Source organism: Cervus elaphus, chromosome 12 (genome assembly GCF_910594005.1).
Source record: "Cervus elaphus chromosome 12, mCerEla1.1, whole genome shotgun sequence".
In the NCBI taxonomy this organism is placed as follows: domain Eukaryota; kingdom Metazoa; phylum Chordata; class Mammalia; order Artiodactyla; family Cervidae; genus Cervus; species Cervus elaphus.
The window spans coordinates 64,388,757-64,405,584 of NC_057826.1; the positions used below are offsets into that span (position 1 = coordinate 64,388,757).

The following is a 16,828-nucleotide window of genomic DNA, read 5'->3' on the forward strand; positions in this document are numbered from 1 at the left end:
CCCTGCAGGGCCCACAGGCCACCTCATACTGCCTCCTCTCAGCAAGAAGAGATGCTTCCAGGGACACCGGGACCTGTAGTGAGGACACTGGATCTCTGGGAGCCACACCACTGCATATTATAGGCTCTGTAAGAGCCCTGAGACTGTGGCTGACCAGGCCTCCTGCCTGTCCATTTTTCAAGAGGAATGCATTTTCTGGGGAGTGCTCCCTAGAATACCACTGCCTTGAAGACCAGAGAGGTGTCTGCTCAGTTTGTAAAGCTCAGGTGCATGGTCTGGTCCTATTGAGAAGTCAGTATTTAATGGTGGCCCCCACTGCTGTCTTTTCAGCTCAAGTGGAAGAGCAAGAAGGAAGCTGAGTCACAAGGCGGCTATTCCAGAGATGTCCTCCTGCGGCTTTTTCAGAAGGTCTGCTCTGCTGACTTCCCTCTTACCCATCATCTCAGTCCCCACGTCAGCCCAAACCGCAGGATCTCCAGGCCTAACCTTCCTTCACATCTCTACCTGCCCCCCCCCTTTTTTTCTGTGCCATAAACTATGTGCTAAGTCATTTCAGTTGGGTCTCTTTGTGACCCTATTTACTGTAGCCTGCCCGGCTTCTCTGTCTGTGGGGATTCTCTAGGCGAGAATACTGAAGTGGTTTGCCATGCCCTCCTCCAGGGAATCTTCCCCGCCCAGGGATTGCACCCTTATCTCCTGTGGCTCCTGCGTTGCAGGCGGATTTTTCACTGCTCAGCTACCAGGGAAGCCATAAACCATAGGATAGTCTAAAGACTTCTACTCGAGTCATGGCCCTCCAGTTACTTGTGTTGCCATGTGCCTCCTCCAGCCAGATCTAGCCCTTGTCATCCTTAGAAGTAAGGGGCTTGGCTGGGTGTATGGGGAGAGAGGAGGTGGGTACCTGACACTAAAGCTCCATCCTCTCCATCTCCTTCAATCATGGAGGCAGCTGTGTGTCTCTGCTGGTCCAAATCCCCATGTCTGCCCAGCTCTCCTTTGCTGTCTCCTGCATTCCTGGAAAAAAAAACAACACAGCACAAAAACCATTCTTTCCCATCTCTGATATCCCCTCTCTGGGAACCTAGCAACAACAGGTTATCCCCAACCCAAAATGATTTGGTTGCCTTTGGGCGGCCTAGGCTTATCTCCAGTGTGAGCTGGGCCATCCTGAAGGCTGGGCCGTGCTTACCAGGACCCCTTACCCTCACAGTACGGAGAGGTGCTCAACCTGGTACTTTCCAGTAAGAAGGCAGGCACCGCTGTGGTAGAGTTTGCAACCGTCAAGGCTGCGGTGAGTGCTCTCTGGGGCTTTGGGGGCCACCAGCAGCCCTGCCATTCCAGGGGAGGAACTCAATTCTGTGGGCCCTCTGAGCTTAGGTGTCCCCACTCCTTGGGCCAGCTCAGAGCCAAGATTTCCCCGAGGTCCGCAGGTCCTGGGAGAGGAGGCACAGTGAGTGAAGGAATGGATTGGAGAATGTTCCATGGATGGTGTCATTTCCTACTGCCTGGCTCCACACCTTCCCTTGGAAGCCGGTGTGCCTCCAGGTGGGGACCCTCACAGAGCCTTCTCCCCTCCCCCACTGCCCAGTCAGAAGACTCACAGTTCCCATGAGGAGAGTCAGAGCTTCAGCACACCATCGCATGAAGGCTGCTCCACTTTGCTTGGAGGATAAGAGTGCTGGTTCTGGTTCTTTCTGTAAGGGTAGAAAGAGCCACTGTGTAGCTGACTGGATTGATGGGACTGGGACTGGCTGTTGTATTTGACAGGAGCTGGCTGTCCAGAATGAAGTGGGCCTGGTCGATAACCCTCTGAAGATTTCCTGGTTGGAGGGACGGCCCCAGAGCACGATGGGCCACCACCACCCAGGACTGTCCCAGGTAAGGAGCTGGGCCTTACCCTCCTGGGCCTACTCAAGCTTCGGGGTGCCTCTTCCTGTTTGGGCTCTTCTCAGGGCCCTTTCCTCACAAACCCCAGTCATCGGGACTACAGAGAGATTGGCAGGCCTGCCCACCCAAGCGGGAGGACTGTGATTCCTTGCTGCCTCTTTCCAGGCTGGCTTACCCTACCCACAACTCTTAGACCTTACTTTCTGTGTTCTGGTCTCCCTTGGGAGCTCTTATCATCATCCAAAGGTGTTGCCCTGGCCTGTGGGTCGCTTGGTTGCTGTGAGAAGCATTTGGTGCTGAGATGACCCAGCACTTCAGGGAAGGGCTGGGGAGAGGGTAGCTGCCTCCTTCCCCAACTTCCTTCCAGGTGTGTCTGTGGCTGTCCCAGACAGGGACCTGCTGTCAAGAGGCAACATCTCCTCTTTAGAAATAACACTGACTACCCTGCCGACACAGAGCTACCTGGTGCCCGACTCTCGGGGGGAAGCACAGACTTGAGCTGACAACGCCACACAGCAGCTCTTAGTCCCCACGGCCCCACGAAGGCTTGTGTTCACCTCCGCACCCCCCCCCCATAAATGTATATATACACATACCCGGCCCAGGTCACACCTGCCCCCACTATGATGGGGCAAGAGCTCTCTCTTCTCTGAAGCGTCTGGGGGTCTGTGCCTCAGGCTGATGTGTTCCAGCCCCTCTGTGGAGAAGAGTGCCCCTCAGCAGGTCAGCAAGGGCTCTGCTCCCACTGCCTCTGGCATGTCCCCCTGCTCTCTGACACGGCCCTCACCCGTGAGGATGGGGTGTTCTCTGGAGTGTGTCCCAGACCCTGGACAGAGGAGGAAAATGAACTGCTCTGAGCCTGACCTGGGACTCTTTAGAGACTGTTTCTCCCGCCTCACCCCCATTAAGTCCCAGCATTTCACAGCCCCAGATGACACTGCATAGGCTGTGTGATAAAGAACTTTATTTATCATCTGCACCCACAGGGGAGCTTTCCGCTCAGCACATGCACACAGGAGTAGAAAGGGGGAGGCCATAAGGCTTTCATCGTGGAGGCAGTGTGTGTCAGAACCACCTGCCGCCAGCCAGGCTCCGGTTCCAGGTCTTCTGGCCAGGCGTCAGGGTAGCGCCGCAACCCCCATCGTCAGAGGCTTTGAGCAAAGCTCCTCGGTCCTGGTGGGGATTCTGGAGACCAGCTGTGCCCCTTCACTGTAACAGCCTTGAGCTTTGTGTCTGTCCCCTGATCAGACCTCCCATATTCTCATGGGTGCAGGAAGGAGGGAAAACTGCCACTATATTTCATTGCATTTCCCCAGGGCTCCCATCACTGATATTTCCCAGAATTCCCCAAAGCCTCTCTTCACAAGCTGTCTGTGCCTGACATTCCCTCGAGTTCCTTCCTTGGGCTCCAGGGAGTGCTCTGGGCAGCTGTGTTGGCACTTTGAGTCTCTCACGCCCCCTTTCCTGCTAGCAATTTCTTTGGACTTTTTCCTGAGTTACACTCTGTATCTCCACCGGCCTCACTCTTCCTGCCCCACAAGCCCCTCCCTTCCCTGGCAGGTCCCATATGCTTCCCTTGCCCCTACCAGGCTGTGGTCTAGGCTTGTGTGGCCCAATAGAACTTTCTCCAGTAACGTTACCGTTCACCGTTTGCCGTTCAGGGTGGTAAACCTTAGTCATATGTGGCTGCTGAGCACTTGAAATGTGGCCAGTGTGACTGGGCTGAATTTTTTATTGTATTTAGTTTTAATTAGTGTGACTTTAAGCAGCCACATGTAGGAGCTGGCACAGCACACCCATCTCTGAGCCCAGTCTGTGTTCTCCACTCCCAGACTTGCCCCTTAAGCCACCATCCCTCTGCCACCATCCAGGCCTCTGCCTGGTCCCTGTGGTTGCAGGCGTGGCCTCCCTTCCCAGCCTAGCTAGCTGTCTTCAGGGCTCCTGCCAGCAGGTGCCCCCTTCACATTTTTGGCTTGCCTCTGTCCCTCTGTCCCTCCACCCTGGGGTGACTCAGAGAATTGTTCAGGACCCCAGGGGGTCAGGCAGGGACCTGAATTTCTATCCCTAACTTAATCCCCGACTGCCCCTCCTCTGGGTTCCCAGGCTCCCACCTCTTTCAGTCACCCACCTCTGCCCACCCTCCCCCCATTCAGAAGCTGAGCTCACTGGGAAATTGCTCTCTCAGCATCTGCAGAACCTCCTCAAGAAGTGAAATCCCCAGGTCCACTTTGAAGGAAAAGAAGGGATCGCTGAGGTCCGGAGCAGGTGTCCTCTGGAATGGGGGCATGTCCCTAAGGTCCTCCTCGGAGGATCGGTGGAGGGTGTCTGCCACCGAGAGCGCGGAGGGCAGGGTGGCAGAGTAGGCGGCAGTGTACTCTGCGGAGGGGGCCTCTAGGATGTTGGGGCAGCTGAAGCTTTCCCGGTAGAGACGCGGGGGTTTGGGCGGGGCCAGCAGGGTGGCCCGGGGCTGCTCGTCCCCCCACAGTGGCAGGCGCCGGCCATCCGGTCTCCCTCGCAGCTCCCGGATGACCTCTCGGTTGCTGTATTCCTCATGGTCCCCCCCAGCCGTGCTGGCCTGGCTGAGCACGCTGCCCTGTCGCCGGAGTGTCCGCGGCCGCCCCAGGCTCAGCCGCTTGAAGAAGGAGGGGCTGCGGAAGGAGCCTTTGCGCCAAGTCTCCATAGGGCCCTGGGGAGGGTGCAGACCAGCCTGGTACCTCAGAAGCCCGGTCAAGGGCAGCTGGGGACCATCGGGCCCCGCTGGAGCAGTGAACAGCGAGAATCAGGCAGCCCTCGCGGGCAGAAGCAGAGGCCTCCGGGTTTCTGCTCAGCACGGAGCGTGGGCGAGCATCCTGGATGATGAGAGGGCGTGCAGGGCAGTCCAGGAGAGCCAAGACAGGAGTTTCCCAGAGGGGCAGGAGTGGCCCGGTTACTCCATAGGGTAATGGAAAAACCCCAGGAGGAGGAAACAGCACTTACGGAGCTGGAGTTCTGGTAGCCGTGGTAGATGAGAGCTGCATTGTCTTCCCCGGGCCGGGCTTCTCACCGGCTTGGCTGGCTTCTTCCTGGCCCCGGCAGGGGACCGGCCTCTCTGCTGGTAGCTCCCGGACTGTGATTAGTGGCTTGGCTGTTTGTGACCGCGTGTGGCGGTGGCGATGTTTTGTTGTCTTCAGGTGACTCAGTCAGGTGGGAAGTCGCGTTTCACGCTCTGAGGTAATTGCAGCATCTGCAGGCTGGGGTTTGGGCTGTGCGGCCAACACCCTGGGGCCCCAGGGAGCTTAGGATTCCTCTGGGGACTGTCCGGGGGCAGCTCTGCTGTGTGGCTGTCGCCACGCTGCCTCCTCTTCTCCACAGCCCCAGTGCTCTGGGCCCTGGCGGGCAGCCTGGCTCTCCAGCTCCTGTGTGTCTGGAGTGAGGAACTCAGAGGTGGGAGGTAACTGAAAGGTGTGTGGAATGACTATTGGGGAAGGAAGGGACCTGTCACTGGTGTGGGTGACTCAGACCTGGGACCCAGTGACAGGCCCTCATTAGCAAAACCCACAGGGATGGGGAGGAGGAAAGAGGCAGAGGGTGTGTTAAGGGTGAGCAGCCCTGCACCTATAAAGTGCTGGCTCCTCCCCGGGGTGTGCCAAGGGTGACTTCAGGTTTTCTCAGCAGAGCAGCATTACCTTGGGGAAGGAACTGACCTCCCTTTGGCCTGACATCAAACCGGGCTGCTGTTTCCTCACCCTTCCTTGATTTACCCAGGTGGCCTCACGGCAGGAAAGGACAGTTGAGGGCCAGGGTCCTACCTTCCTGTCAGGCTGTGTGGGCCTCATCTGGGGTCTGTCCTCCGGGGAAGGGGCTGGGCCAAGCCTAAGAGGTGGGCCTGGTGGGGAGGGCAACTCTCCTTGAAGTTGCTGCAGCTTTGGAGAGAGGAGGAGGCGTGGGGCTGTTGGGAGGAACAGGGGGATCTGGGCCGAGTAACACTTCCTGGTTCCGTACATCCCCGACTCCAAACCAGTTGGCCAGGGCCTAGCATCTTAACCCCAGCCACTCCCTTCTTATTCCCTGGGTCACTGACCACCAAACTTTCTTCCTGGCTTGTTCCGCGAAGGTGCACCAGCTTGCGGTACTATGAAAAGCTCTCTGCTGTGCAGCCCCCTCTGGCCTGGCTTGCTTCTGTGCCACCTCTGGTGGGCTCTGCCCGTGTTCTCACAGCTTCAGCTGCACAGAGGGAGGAAGTGGATCTAAGACCCACTGCAGACCTTATCAGGGCATGAGGTCAGTGGCTCGGGGCTCTCCTGCAGAGCCGCCTCTCCAGCCCACAGCCTTGGCCTACTGAGGTGGTTGTTTATTATTCTTTTGATTATTAAAATACTGCACTCTTTAATCCCTCACACTGTGCTGGCAAGATCATAAAAGAAGCAGGGCCCTGCCCTCCGGGAGCCCTGGTGTGTATTTTTAGGAGGCAGGCTGGCCTCTTGTTTCCCTCTCCTAGGGTGGGGCTCCCTCTGTGTCCTTAGCAGGAGCCAGACCACAGGCAGGGTGGGCAACTGGGAGGGGGCAGTGCTCTCCCCTCCTCCTGGCAGAGCCGGTATATTTCTGCACCTTCAACAAGCCCTCTTCCCTGGGAACTTGTGAAAAGCAGAAACCATGGGGTGGAGGGCATGAAGGGAGACGAGGGCCTGGCTAGAGCATGAGCAAGTAATTCACCGAGCTGACTGCAGATGTGAAGGGCCTGGGAAAGGGGGAGGTGTGGTGGGGTGACAGCTGCTTGATGGGCTGGAGGGAGGCAGCTGAGCAGCTGGCCTGGGGCCAAAGGCCTGCTTGTTGTGAGGGAATATGGGTGACTTGGGATTGTGGGATGTTCCACGGTCCTTCCTTTCCCAGGCAGCCTCCCTCCTTGACCGTTGGCGGCGGCTCTGCCTAGGCCCTGTCCTCCAAGTCTGGAATCTGTGGGACACTGCTCTGCCACCCTGATCCCTCCCTGTCTCCCTCTGTCCCCAGGGCTCGGTGGTGTCCGAGAGGGACTACGAGAGCCTCGTCATGATGCGCATGCGCCAGGCAGCTGAGCGGCAACAGCTGATCACCCAGATGCAGCAGGAGGACCAAGCGGGGCAGCCCACGTAACCTCCTGCCTCCAGCCCTCCCCTCCCACAGCCCTTTTCTTAAACATCACCAATAAACTTTATGTTTTTTAAGAGTCTACCTCTATTGCATACATAGGTATAGGGTGTGGGCCTACCCAAGCGTGGCCTTGGTTTCTGGGCTCTGCCCAGGCCTGGCTCTCCCTCCCAGGGAGTGGGCTGACCCCAGGGAGGCGCTCCACTTGGTGAGAGTCAGTGGCCAGCAGAGCAGAGGAGCAGCCTCTCATCATAGCCCTTTATTGGCTTGGACTAGCTATGCAGGCCCCACCCACCCAGTCCTGGAGCTCTGCTCCACAGGGGCACCCAGCTCCCTGCCAGGGGCAGCCTGGCTCGTCAGCCCCTCAGTTTTTGACAGAATAGGGCCTCCTCCAGGGCCTGTGCCAGGCCTGAAGCTGGAGGGGCAGCTGGGGGCACCAGGGCCAGGGGCTGTACCCTTCCACACTGTCTGAAACAGTTTTCAGAGAAGGCCATTCACTGCTCAGTGGTGCTGGGCCAAGGAGAAGGACGATTTGGGAAGAAGGGGCAGGGAGGTGAGCGAGGCAGGGTCTTGGGGTCGGGGCCCATGGCAGCCACTCCAAAGAAGGGGTGACTGGCGCTCCTCAGCGTGGGAGGGTCACTCCTTGTGCAGGCACCACACCAGCGTCTGGCCCACCCCTGTCATGCTCAGCACACGGAAGCCCCTGCGCTCCAGCTTGTCCAAGACTATTCGAGGAGGGTCATTCACGTAGTACTCAGAGCTGCGAAGAGAAGGAGAGTGGCATGAGAGGGTACACAGCACAGCCCCGCGTACAACCTAGGGGCTGCTGCAGACTCGGCCTGTCACAAGCACTCCTAATAGGACTGCTGTTTGCAGGTTGCCTTCTGCAAATGTTCCCTGCCTCGTCACCTGCTTAGCTCTTTGCATCATCTCATTTATTCCTCTCAACAACCCAAGCGAGGTACTGTTATTTCCATTATATTTATAAGAAAGAGAATCAAGAGGAGTAAAGCAGCTTTTCTGATGTCATCCAGATAGTAACACCCCTGTTAGTCTGAAAATAGCCCATATGCCCTGGGTCACTGACAATTTGGTGGGAGCAGCCTCCTTTCCCCAGGGCCATCCTCCAGGCCTCTGTCCTCTTGCCTGACTGTCCTGCAGACCTGGAGAAATAAGGTTGGCCTTCAAGAGCTCCTGGCTGTGGGTGCTGTCCCCTAGGATGGAGAACACTTGGCTTCCCTTCTTTCAGGGTTAATTGATTCTGAAGGGCCATCAGGTAGATAAAGAGCTCAAGCCCTAGGCTGGGCATCTCAGAGACAAAAGCCTCATGGCAAAGGGATGGGGTTGGCTTCATCCCTCCAACCCTGACCAAGGGGCTAGGGCCAGCTCACCTCCTCTTTCCCTTCTTTTAACTGGGGTACACTCTGGTGACCTTTCTTAGGAGTTCCAGCCTGTGTGGACAGGGTCTGCTGGGTAGGAAGGAATGAGGGGCAGAAGAGGAAGTAATGATCACCCTTTAGACTTGGAGCTGGGGTGAAGGATGCCGAGGGAAGTGGTTTAGTCCCCAGGCAGCAGCTGAACTGGAAGCAGGACCCAGGCATCCTGTTCCTAGGGCTGAGCCTTGTTAGTCAGCTCTTCAAGCCAGAGCCTTTCTCTGTGCCTGTCTTGGCTTTGATGGGATTCAGCTTAAGAGATGAAAGGGTAAGGCAAGGAGCAGTCCACTTGTAGAAGTCTATCCTCAGGGGACCGGACTCTGTCCAGGGGCTCCCTTGTGAAGGGAGGGCCAATTGAAAAGCTCTCAGAACAAGTCTGGGGGGCTGTGGTGAGGCTGCAGATGGGACCCACCCTACAGAGGACAGATCCCCAGGATGCAGGCAGAGGGGTCCTGAGGCTGGGCAAGGGCATTGTCTTGTGTAAATGGAACAAAGACAGGCCTTGGGGCTGGCAGGGAGAAGAGTCTTAGGAATGCTACTACTTACAAGTTGTTTCCCAGGACACTTCTTTTTGAGGCCCCCAGATGCTGCATCAGTTCTGGATCTGAGTGCTCATCGCCCACCATGGTAGGGCCCACCTCCTGCAAGGTAAGCCACAGAGGCTGCTTGGCTGTCTGCCAGGTCGAGGTGTGCTGTTAGCCTTTATCTGAGCCCACTTCAGTTAAAGGCTGGAGGGAGAGGGAAGGAATCTTGGGGACTAAACACAAGCTGGGAAGGGGTGGAGTCCATCAGTCATCAGGCTGAGCAATGTGGGGCCTCCTTGGCCCCTCTAGGCTGGACCGGGCAGTGCCCAACACTGGCACCTTCTTGCTAGGCACCAATGCGTGTATCTGTGTATCAGAATCACCCAGAGAACAGAGAAATGCAAATGTATGTCCACATAAAAACTTGCACACACAGTAGCATTGTTCATAGTAGCCAAAAAGTAGAAACAACTGAAATGTTTGTCAACTGATGAGAGGATAAATAAAATGTGATATAGCCTTGCAGTGGAATTTTATTTGACAATAAAGACGGATGAGTACTGATGCATGCTACAATATGGATGAACCTTGAAAACATCATGTAAGTGAAACAGGCCAAAGACCATATATTATGATGAAAAGTAGGCAAGTGGTTACCTAGGGCTGAGGGGCCCAGGGGAAATGAGTGACAGCTAAGGTTCAGGGTTTGGGTATAGGGTTTCTATTTAAGGTGATGAAAATTGTTCTAAATGTTCTAAAATTGCTTATGGTGATGGTTGAACAATTCTGAATAAGCCAAAACAAACTAAAACCCACTGCCATTGAACTGTACATTTTAAATTGGTGAATTCTATATGTATCATATACCAATGAAACTGCTAGTTTAAAAAACTGCTTCAGGAGCACTGAGTTCCCAAACTCCAGGCTTACAGAGTGCTTCGGGAGATCTGGGAAGGGACCCAGGAGTCTACATTTTACCATCTGCACAGCTGACTGGCTCTTAAACCATGGCCAAGACTTCTCCCATCCAGTAGAGAGCTCTTCTGCTATTTCCTGCATCTCTAGGGAGCCGTGTACCTCCTGATGGATCACCGGAGCACTGGAGAGGTAAGGGGCAGGCGAGCATCCTGCTGCCCACGGTGGGGACCCAGTCATACTCTGAGCAGTCAGCACTTTCTTTTTGCAGAGGAAACTGTGCCCAGGGAAAGGGGCGTGGCTTGACTGTTGAATGGATGTTCTCACACCTCTAACCCTCCTGGCCGTCTCCGGGTTCTTTCTTCTCTGTCTTTTCTAAGATCTCAGGAGGGCTCTTCCTGGAAGTGCCCAAGGGCGCAGCTCGTAGCTGTAGGCGGGCCACGTGGCACAGGGGTCTCAGTGTCGTAGCACATCCTTTTCTTTTTCAAACCTCTTTTGCTTAGGTTAGTCCCCTCCTCCCAGCCCTCACTGCCCGGCGGAGCGGCTCTGTGTAGGGCAGTGGGTTCTGCACTTGTGAGAGCAGGACTTTCTGGGTCCCTCTCAGAGGCTTCGACCTCCCGCAGGCAGATAGAACCCGAGCTGCAGGCGCCCGGAACTCCTGGGTGGCGGGGACGCAAGCACGTAGCCCCCCTTCCAGGCGCAGGAGGGGCCCGGCCGCCGGAGCTCCCTAGTCCCTGGATCCAGGCAGGGTCCGAGCTCCAACCTCCCTCCCCGCCGCCCGGGGGAGGCGTGTCCCAGGCGGCTTCCGCGTTCGGGCACCCGCAGGCGTTGCCCGGGAGGGAGGCGCCAAGGTGCGGCCGGCAGCGTCCCCCCGCCCGGGGCCCAACGCCAACTCCCAGGGACGGGCAGCGGGTACTCACCATGCGTATCTGGGTGCTGATGAGCAGGTAGGGCATGGTGCGCGCGTCCCGGCCAGGCTCCTTCCCTGGACTTTGTGTCGGGCGCCGACGCCAGCCCCTCAGGCTCCGGGACTGCTACCAGCAACCTAGAGTCCAGTTACTCCGACTCTGGCCTCCGGTTGCGCCAATCCTTGAGCGCCTGGTCCGTGAGCCCCTCGACCGGCCAATCAGGAGCGGGCGCCCTTGACGCGCCCGGAGCTCGGAGATCGAGACCCTCCCCCAGCCCTGGGGCAACCCACTGGGACCCTGTGTTGTCACACGCCGCTTCCGAGGGTCGTCCGGCGGCGAGGAGGGACCTCTGTTGGGTAGCGGGGGGATCGCTTCCGCACCGGCGCGCCGGAGATGGGAGCGGCCCCCGAGCTCTGCTGGCTGCGTTGGGCCGTGGCGCCCAGCGCGCGTGTTGACCTTGCTCCTTGTTATCGCAACACCTCCAGTAACAAGTTCCAAAGTCCTGCTGGTCCCCGTCGCAGCCCCTGTGAAGCCCAACAGGGAGCAAAGGGCGACCCCACTGAGGTCTCCCAAGCTCCTGCCCACCTCACCCAAAGACTCCTCTAAAACGTTTATCGGATCCCCACTTCCGACCCAGGACGCTCTCCGGAGATTCCTTAAGCCCACGGCAGACAGACAGGAGACCCCCCTTCCCGTGCGCTGCGCACTCCCGCTTCCCCGACTGTAGTTCCTGGCGCAGCGGCGGAACCTTGCATTTCCGTGGCCTTGTAGGTAAGTATGTAAGAGAACTGAGCACTCCGCTGAGCGCCAGGCCTAGAGAGACAGAAACCAGTGGAATCTGGCCGTTCAGAGAGCTTCCCGTGAAGCCGGAGAGATACGGCACACGTGCAGGAGAACAGAGGCAACACCTGGGACAAAAGAAACTCCCCGAACCAGCCACCAAGGAGGGCGGCTAGTTCACCCACACGTGCTCACGCCCTCATCTGGAGGTGTCAAAATCTGACAACATTCTTCATCTGCCTTGTTATGACATCTGCCTTGCTGTGATTGGTTTTTAAAAAAAGAAAAGCAAAACAAAGGCAGCTTGTAACCTTCCCTCCCAGGCTCTTGAAAAATCTTCACTTCAGTGAAGGGCACTTACAGGGCTCTCTCTGTGCCTCCAGCACTTTGACCAGTGAGGAGAGAAATACAAGGGATAAATAGCAAGTTGTAACCCTAAAGAAGGGGCTTCCCTGAAAGCTCAGGGAAGTGGTAAGGAATCTGCCTGCTAATGCAGGAGACACAGGAGGCTCGGATTCGAGGATTCGACCCCTGGGTTGAGAATTTCCCCTGGAGAAGGAAATGGCGACCCACTCCAGTATTCTTGCTTGGGAAATCCCATGGAGAGAGGAGCCTGGTGGGATACGCCTGTGTGGTCACAAAAGAGTCAGACACAACTTAGCAACTAAACAACAATCCTTTAGGATCCTTCCTGGTCTAATGTATTTTTCTGTACTCTTTCCCTATTCTCTACCTCCATGACTAGAAATTTAGCTAGAGAGATAAGACATATTTATGCTTAACAAAGGATTTGTTAAACTAAAAATTAATGCCCAGGATATATAAAGAAATCTTACAAATTAGGAAGAAAAAGGAAAAATGGGCAAATGACTCGATTAGGCACTTTTCAAAAGAGAGAGTGGAAATAAGCAATAAACATAAAACATGATGTTCAATATCATTAGAAATTTGGAAATGCATATTAAACCACAATGAGATAATGCTTTACAGATTTGCAAAGAAACCAAAATGTGCGAGCATCATGTATTGGTGAGGATGTCTAACAGTTGAAACATGAAACATTACTGTTGGGATTACAGATTGTTATGATAGATTACAATCACCTTGGAAAACAATGTGGCATCATCCAGTAAAGCTTAAGATGTTCATTACTGTGACCCGTCAAACCTCTCATCGATAAACCTAGGAAAACTCACTGACTGCATCAAGAATATTAAAAAAGAATATTCATAACAGCACTGTTTGTAATTAGCAAAAAACTGGAAACAGTATTACCATCTGAAGTAGAGCAAGTTTTTGCTTGATTCATACAATGGAAACTATAGAAATAAAAATGAATGAAAAAGCAAATATTGGGAAAAATACAGAATAATTCTATTTATCTAAAGCTCACAAACATGCAAAATTAAACAATTTGAAGGAAATGATAAATGTAATATTCAGGGTAGTGGTTACCTCTGAGAAAAGAGAAAGGGATGGAGCAGAGACAGAAATGCAGGTTCTTAAAAGACAAAAGTGATGTTCTCCTTCTTACACTGGGATATGGGTGCAGAGGATTATAAATGTACTCAGTTTTTATACCTATATTATAAGTATTATTTTGTAGCCATTAAATATTTTATGAGAACAATCTTTTTAAAATGTCAAGTGTCTTAGAGGTAAGGCCACCATCCCAAGGCATATGTCACCTTTCTTGAAAGAGCCAGGTACAGAAGGCTCTCATGTTCTGGGCAGAGACCAGACAGGGATTTGGGGTGTGCTCTACTCTCTCAGGCGGGACTGTGGAGGGGCAGGGAGGAAACAGGAGGGCAGTGCCTATCTCAGACTGCCAGGGATTTATTAAATTTGCAAAACTGGTCTGCAGATGCAGCATAAGAAAGAGTTCTCCAACCAGAATCACCTACCCCACTGCTGATTGCCCTGGCAGAGGCATGCACACCAGATAACATCTTTAATATCCAGGAGGAAATGAATTCCCCTACTTGGTCTTCCCATCTGGCCTCACCTCTTGCCACAATCAGTTTATCTGGCAGATCTTCCTCCCCTATAAAAGGAGGAGAAATTGTTCTTCTCCAACTCAGCTTTTCATTATGAAAATGAAACTGTGTCCACAGGGTTAACAGAGGCTTATGACTAGCAAATTATTACCTTGTTTTACAGAACAGTAGATAAGAAACAGCTTGTTAAAAACCCCCTCTGCTTGTAAACTCCCTTCACTGATAAAGTGAGCTTTATTTTTAAAAGCTAGCTTTAATTTGTGTTTTTTTCCTCTCTCTCTCTCTCTTTAATTTCATACTCTGCAAGCATCACATAGCCTGGGTAATATATCACAAGACTCCTTAACCACCCCTACAGATAACACCTTTGAAGTGTGGGTCGCTATAGCAACGGGAGCTCAAGTTGTTTCTTAGGAACTTGGAATGAGTTCATGTTCTGTTCAAGCTGGCTGAGACTGGTTGGGACCACTGACCCTAAAACCGGGCCCCCACAGGTGTCCAGTGAACAGCCTCTTGACGTAAGAGGGTCAAAATTCCACCATCAGATCATGCTAAGCGCCTGCATTTTTCAACATGCAGAAGTGTATAACTGAGATGTGGCCACACAGAACACCATTTACCTTACCTTTTCCTATCTCTAATCACCTTCCCCCATGCCTAAGATCACCCTGTTTCTTTTTTTTTAAACTTTGGCTGTGCTAGCTCTTGTGGCAGGTGGGATTCTCCAGTTGTGGTTAGAGGGGCTTAGTTGCTCCCTGGCATGTGGAATCTTAGTTCACCGACCAAGGATTAAATCCATGTCCCCAGCATTGGAAGGCGGATTCTTAACACTGTACTACCAGGGAAGTCCCCCACCCTGCTTCTTTATATCTCAAGCCTTCAGAGAGGTGGATCTGAGATTTGTTCTCCTGTCTCCTGGCTTGGCTGCCTTGTTAATGAATTCTTTTTCTGCTGCAAACCTCTGTGTCTTAGCATTTGACTTGCCATGCTTTGGGCAAACAAATCTGGTTTGATAACAAAAGCATTATCAATGTGGCAGGGGCTGGATATTGGTCATTCCTTATTTCCTTCCTTCCTCCAGGCAGCTTTTATGGATGGTCTTTGCATTAGAGCTGTACTAGGCATAGGGAATACCCACTCCAGTGTTCTTGCCTGGGGAATCCCAGGGACGGTAGAGCCTGGTGGGCTGCCGTCTATGGGGTCGCACAGAGTTGGACACGACTGAAGTGACTTAGCAGCAGCAGGCATAGGGAATGGATCAGGCTTGAACTCCATCCTGGAAGAGTAAGCAGTCCAGTGGGTAGAGAGTCTAGAAAGCAAATATTTATGGAACCAGTTGTAATAGAGATAACCAAGCCTCAAAGGCAAAGAAAGAAAAGATTAATTCCACTAAGGAATTAATTAATTAAACAGGTTTTTATTCCCTCCAAAGTAAAAATACTAAGTTTTTTCTTATTACAAAAGAAATACATGCTTATTTCAGAAAAATGAGGAAAAATATGGAAAAGATATTAAAAGCATTCCTTTCTCACCACCAAGACAACATACTTAATCTCTTAGTGTATCTCAAGAGGTACTAATACTAATGAAACTGAATCCTTAAAAATGAGTAGCTGGAAAAAAAAAATCAGTAGCAGATATTGGTAAAGTTTTTTATTTAAAGGCCTTCACCACAGCCTCTGGAATTTTTTTAAATTTTATTAATTTTATTTATTTTTGGCTGCACTGGGTCTTCATTGCATTGTGAGGGCTTTCGCTAGTTGTGGTGAGCAGGAGCTGTTCTCTAGTGCAGGCTCAGTAGTTGTTACACAGGGCTTGGCTGCTCTGCGGCATGTGGAATCTTCCTGGACCAGGAATTGAACCCATGTCTCCTGCATCGGCAGGCGGATTCTTAACCACTGGCCCACTTAGAGAAGTCCCAAATGTACTGCTCTATGTGTAAAATATCTCACAATTAAAAAGTAAATAAATATAATATCTAGTCAAGGATTTGGGAGGACTGGTTTAGATATTTTGACTCCCACTAAACTAAAATTTAACTTTTAAGAAATGCTGACAATAAAATTAGAACCATAATCCATAAAAAATCTTGTCTTTAATTTTTTTCAAATATGTATTCATTTATTATTTTTGGCTGCATTTTGTCTTAACAAGGGATCTTTCCTTAAGATGCATGGGCTCTGTAGTTTTGGTGTGCAGGCTTAGTTGCCCCGAAGGCATGTGGGATCTTTTTTGTGTGTGTGTTGTGTGTGTGATTAAGCCTTTTTTTTCCCCCAATTATTTTAATTAGTTGGAGGCTAATTACTTTACAATATTGTAGTGGTTTTTGCCATACATTGACATGAATCAGCCATGGATTTACATGTGTTCCCCATCCTGAACCCCCCTCCCACCTCCCTCCCCATCCCATCCCTTTGGGTCATCCCAGTGCACCAGCCCCAAGCACTTGTCTCATGCATCCAACCTGGACTGGCGATCTGTTTCACACTTGATAATATACATGATTCAATGTTGTTCTCTCAGATCATCCCACCCTCGCCTTCTCCCATAAAGTCCAAAAGTCTGTCTATACATCTGTGTCTCTTTTTCTGTCTTGCATATAGGGTTATCATTACCATCTTTCTATATTCCATATAGATGCGTTAGTATACTGTATTGGTGTTTTTCTTTCTGGCTTACTTCACTCTGTATAAGGGGCTCCAGTTTCATCCACCTCATTAGAACTGATTCAAATGAATTCTTTTTAATGGCTGAGTAATATTCCATTGTGTATATGTACCACAGCTTTCTTATCCATTCGTCGGCCGATGGGCATCTAGGTTGCTTCCATGTCCTGGCTATTATAAACAGTGCTGCGATGAACATTGGGGTACATGTGTCTCTTTCAGATATGGTTTCCTCGGTGTATATGCCCAGGAGTGGGATTGCTGGGTCATATGGCAGTTCTATTTCCAGTTTTTTAAGGAATCTCCACACTGTTCTCCATAGTGGCTGTACTAGTTTGCATTCCCACCAACAGTGTAAGAGGGTTCCCTTGGCATGTTGGATCTTAAGATGTTCCCTGGCCAGGGATGGAACCTATGTCTCCCACATTGGAAGGCAGATTCTTAATCACTGGACCACCGGGGAAGTCCCTATGTGTTGTTTACTTTTTAAGTAATTAATTAATTTTTGACCTGTACTGCAGAGCTTGTGCGATCTTAGTTCCCCGTCCAGGGGTAGAACCTGAGCCCCCAGCAGTGGAAGCAGAGTCATAACAATTGGACAGCAGGTGATTCTCT

General features: G+C 52.3%; 3 protein-coding genes across 6 annotated transcripts in view; 1 reads left to right on the top strand and 2 right to left on the bottom strand.

The window, feature by feature from the left end:
- DNAJC17 (DnaJ heat shock protein family (Hsp40) member C17) overlaps positions 1-7,069 on the top strand; it is a 28,392-nt gene extending 21,323 nt beyond the window's left edge. The window contains exons 8-11 of one of the 3 annotated variants that reach the window (XR_006343863.1): positions 331-408; positions 1,211-1,545; positions 1,768-1,878; positions 6,874-7,069. Coding sequence is in view for 2 of the 3 variants with exons in the window: in XM_043919219.1 (XP_043775154.1) it covers positions 331-408; positions 1,211-1,612 (480 nt within the window). In the remaining variant the exon portion in view is untranslated. The other 2 variants (XM_043919221.1, XM_043919219.1) reach the window with 2 other exon arrangements.
- Positions 2,830-6,876, bottom strand: C12H15orf62 (chromosome 12 C15orf62 homolog). Of its 2 annotated transcripts, none has more exons than XM_043919223.1 (2): positions 4,864-6,876; positions 2,830-4,573 (listed from the first exon to the last, which is right to left on the bottom strand). In XM_043919223.1, exon 2 carries the CDS (start codon positions 4,565-4,567, stop codon positions 4,037-4,039), a length of 531 nt encoding a protein of 176 aa, XP_043775158.1. In that variant the 5' UTR covers positions 4,568-4,573; positions 4,864-6,876; the 3' UTR covers positions 2,830-4,036. The 2 variants fall into 2 exon arrangements, with proteins under 2 accessions (XP_043775158.1, XP_043775157.1); XM_043919222.1 differs by having other exon boundaries at positions 2,830-4,736.
- A 159-nt stretch (positions 7,070-7,228) lies between the features above and the next one.
- GCHFR (GTP cyclohydrolase I feedback regulator) lies at positions 7,229-11,626 on the bottom strand. The gene is made up of 3 exons (XM_043919226.1): positions 10,783-11,626; positions 8,970-9,064; positions 7,229-7,750 (listed from the first exon to the last, which is right to left on the bottom strand). The coding sequence occupies exons 1-3, from the start codon at positions 10,816-10,818 to the stop codon at positions 7,627-7,629; spliced, it is 255 nt and encodes an 84-aa protein (XP_043775161.1). The 5' UTR covers positions 10,819-11,626; the 3' UTR covers positions 7,229-7,626.
- Positions 11,627-16,828: the final 5,202 nt, after the last annotated feature.

Bases quoted from the DNA above. Each gene is read 5' to 3' on its own strand.
- GCHFR (XM_043919226.1), bottom strand. From the start codon at position 10,818: ATGCCCTACCTGCTCATCAGCACCCAGATACGCATG. The intron at 9,065-10,782 runs GTGAGTACCCGC...CTTACCTTGCAG, and splicing joins TCAGCACCCAGATACGCATG to GAGGTGGGCCCTACCATGGT. The intron at 7,751-8,969 runs GTAAGTAGTAGC...TTCTCTTCGCAG, and splicing joins AGTGTCCTGGGAAACAACTT to CTCTGAGTACTACGTGAATG.
- C12H15orf62 (XM_043919223.1), bottom strand. From the start codon at position 4,567: ATGGAGACTTGGCGCAAAGGCTCCTTCCGCAGCCCCTCCTTCTTCAAG.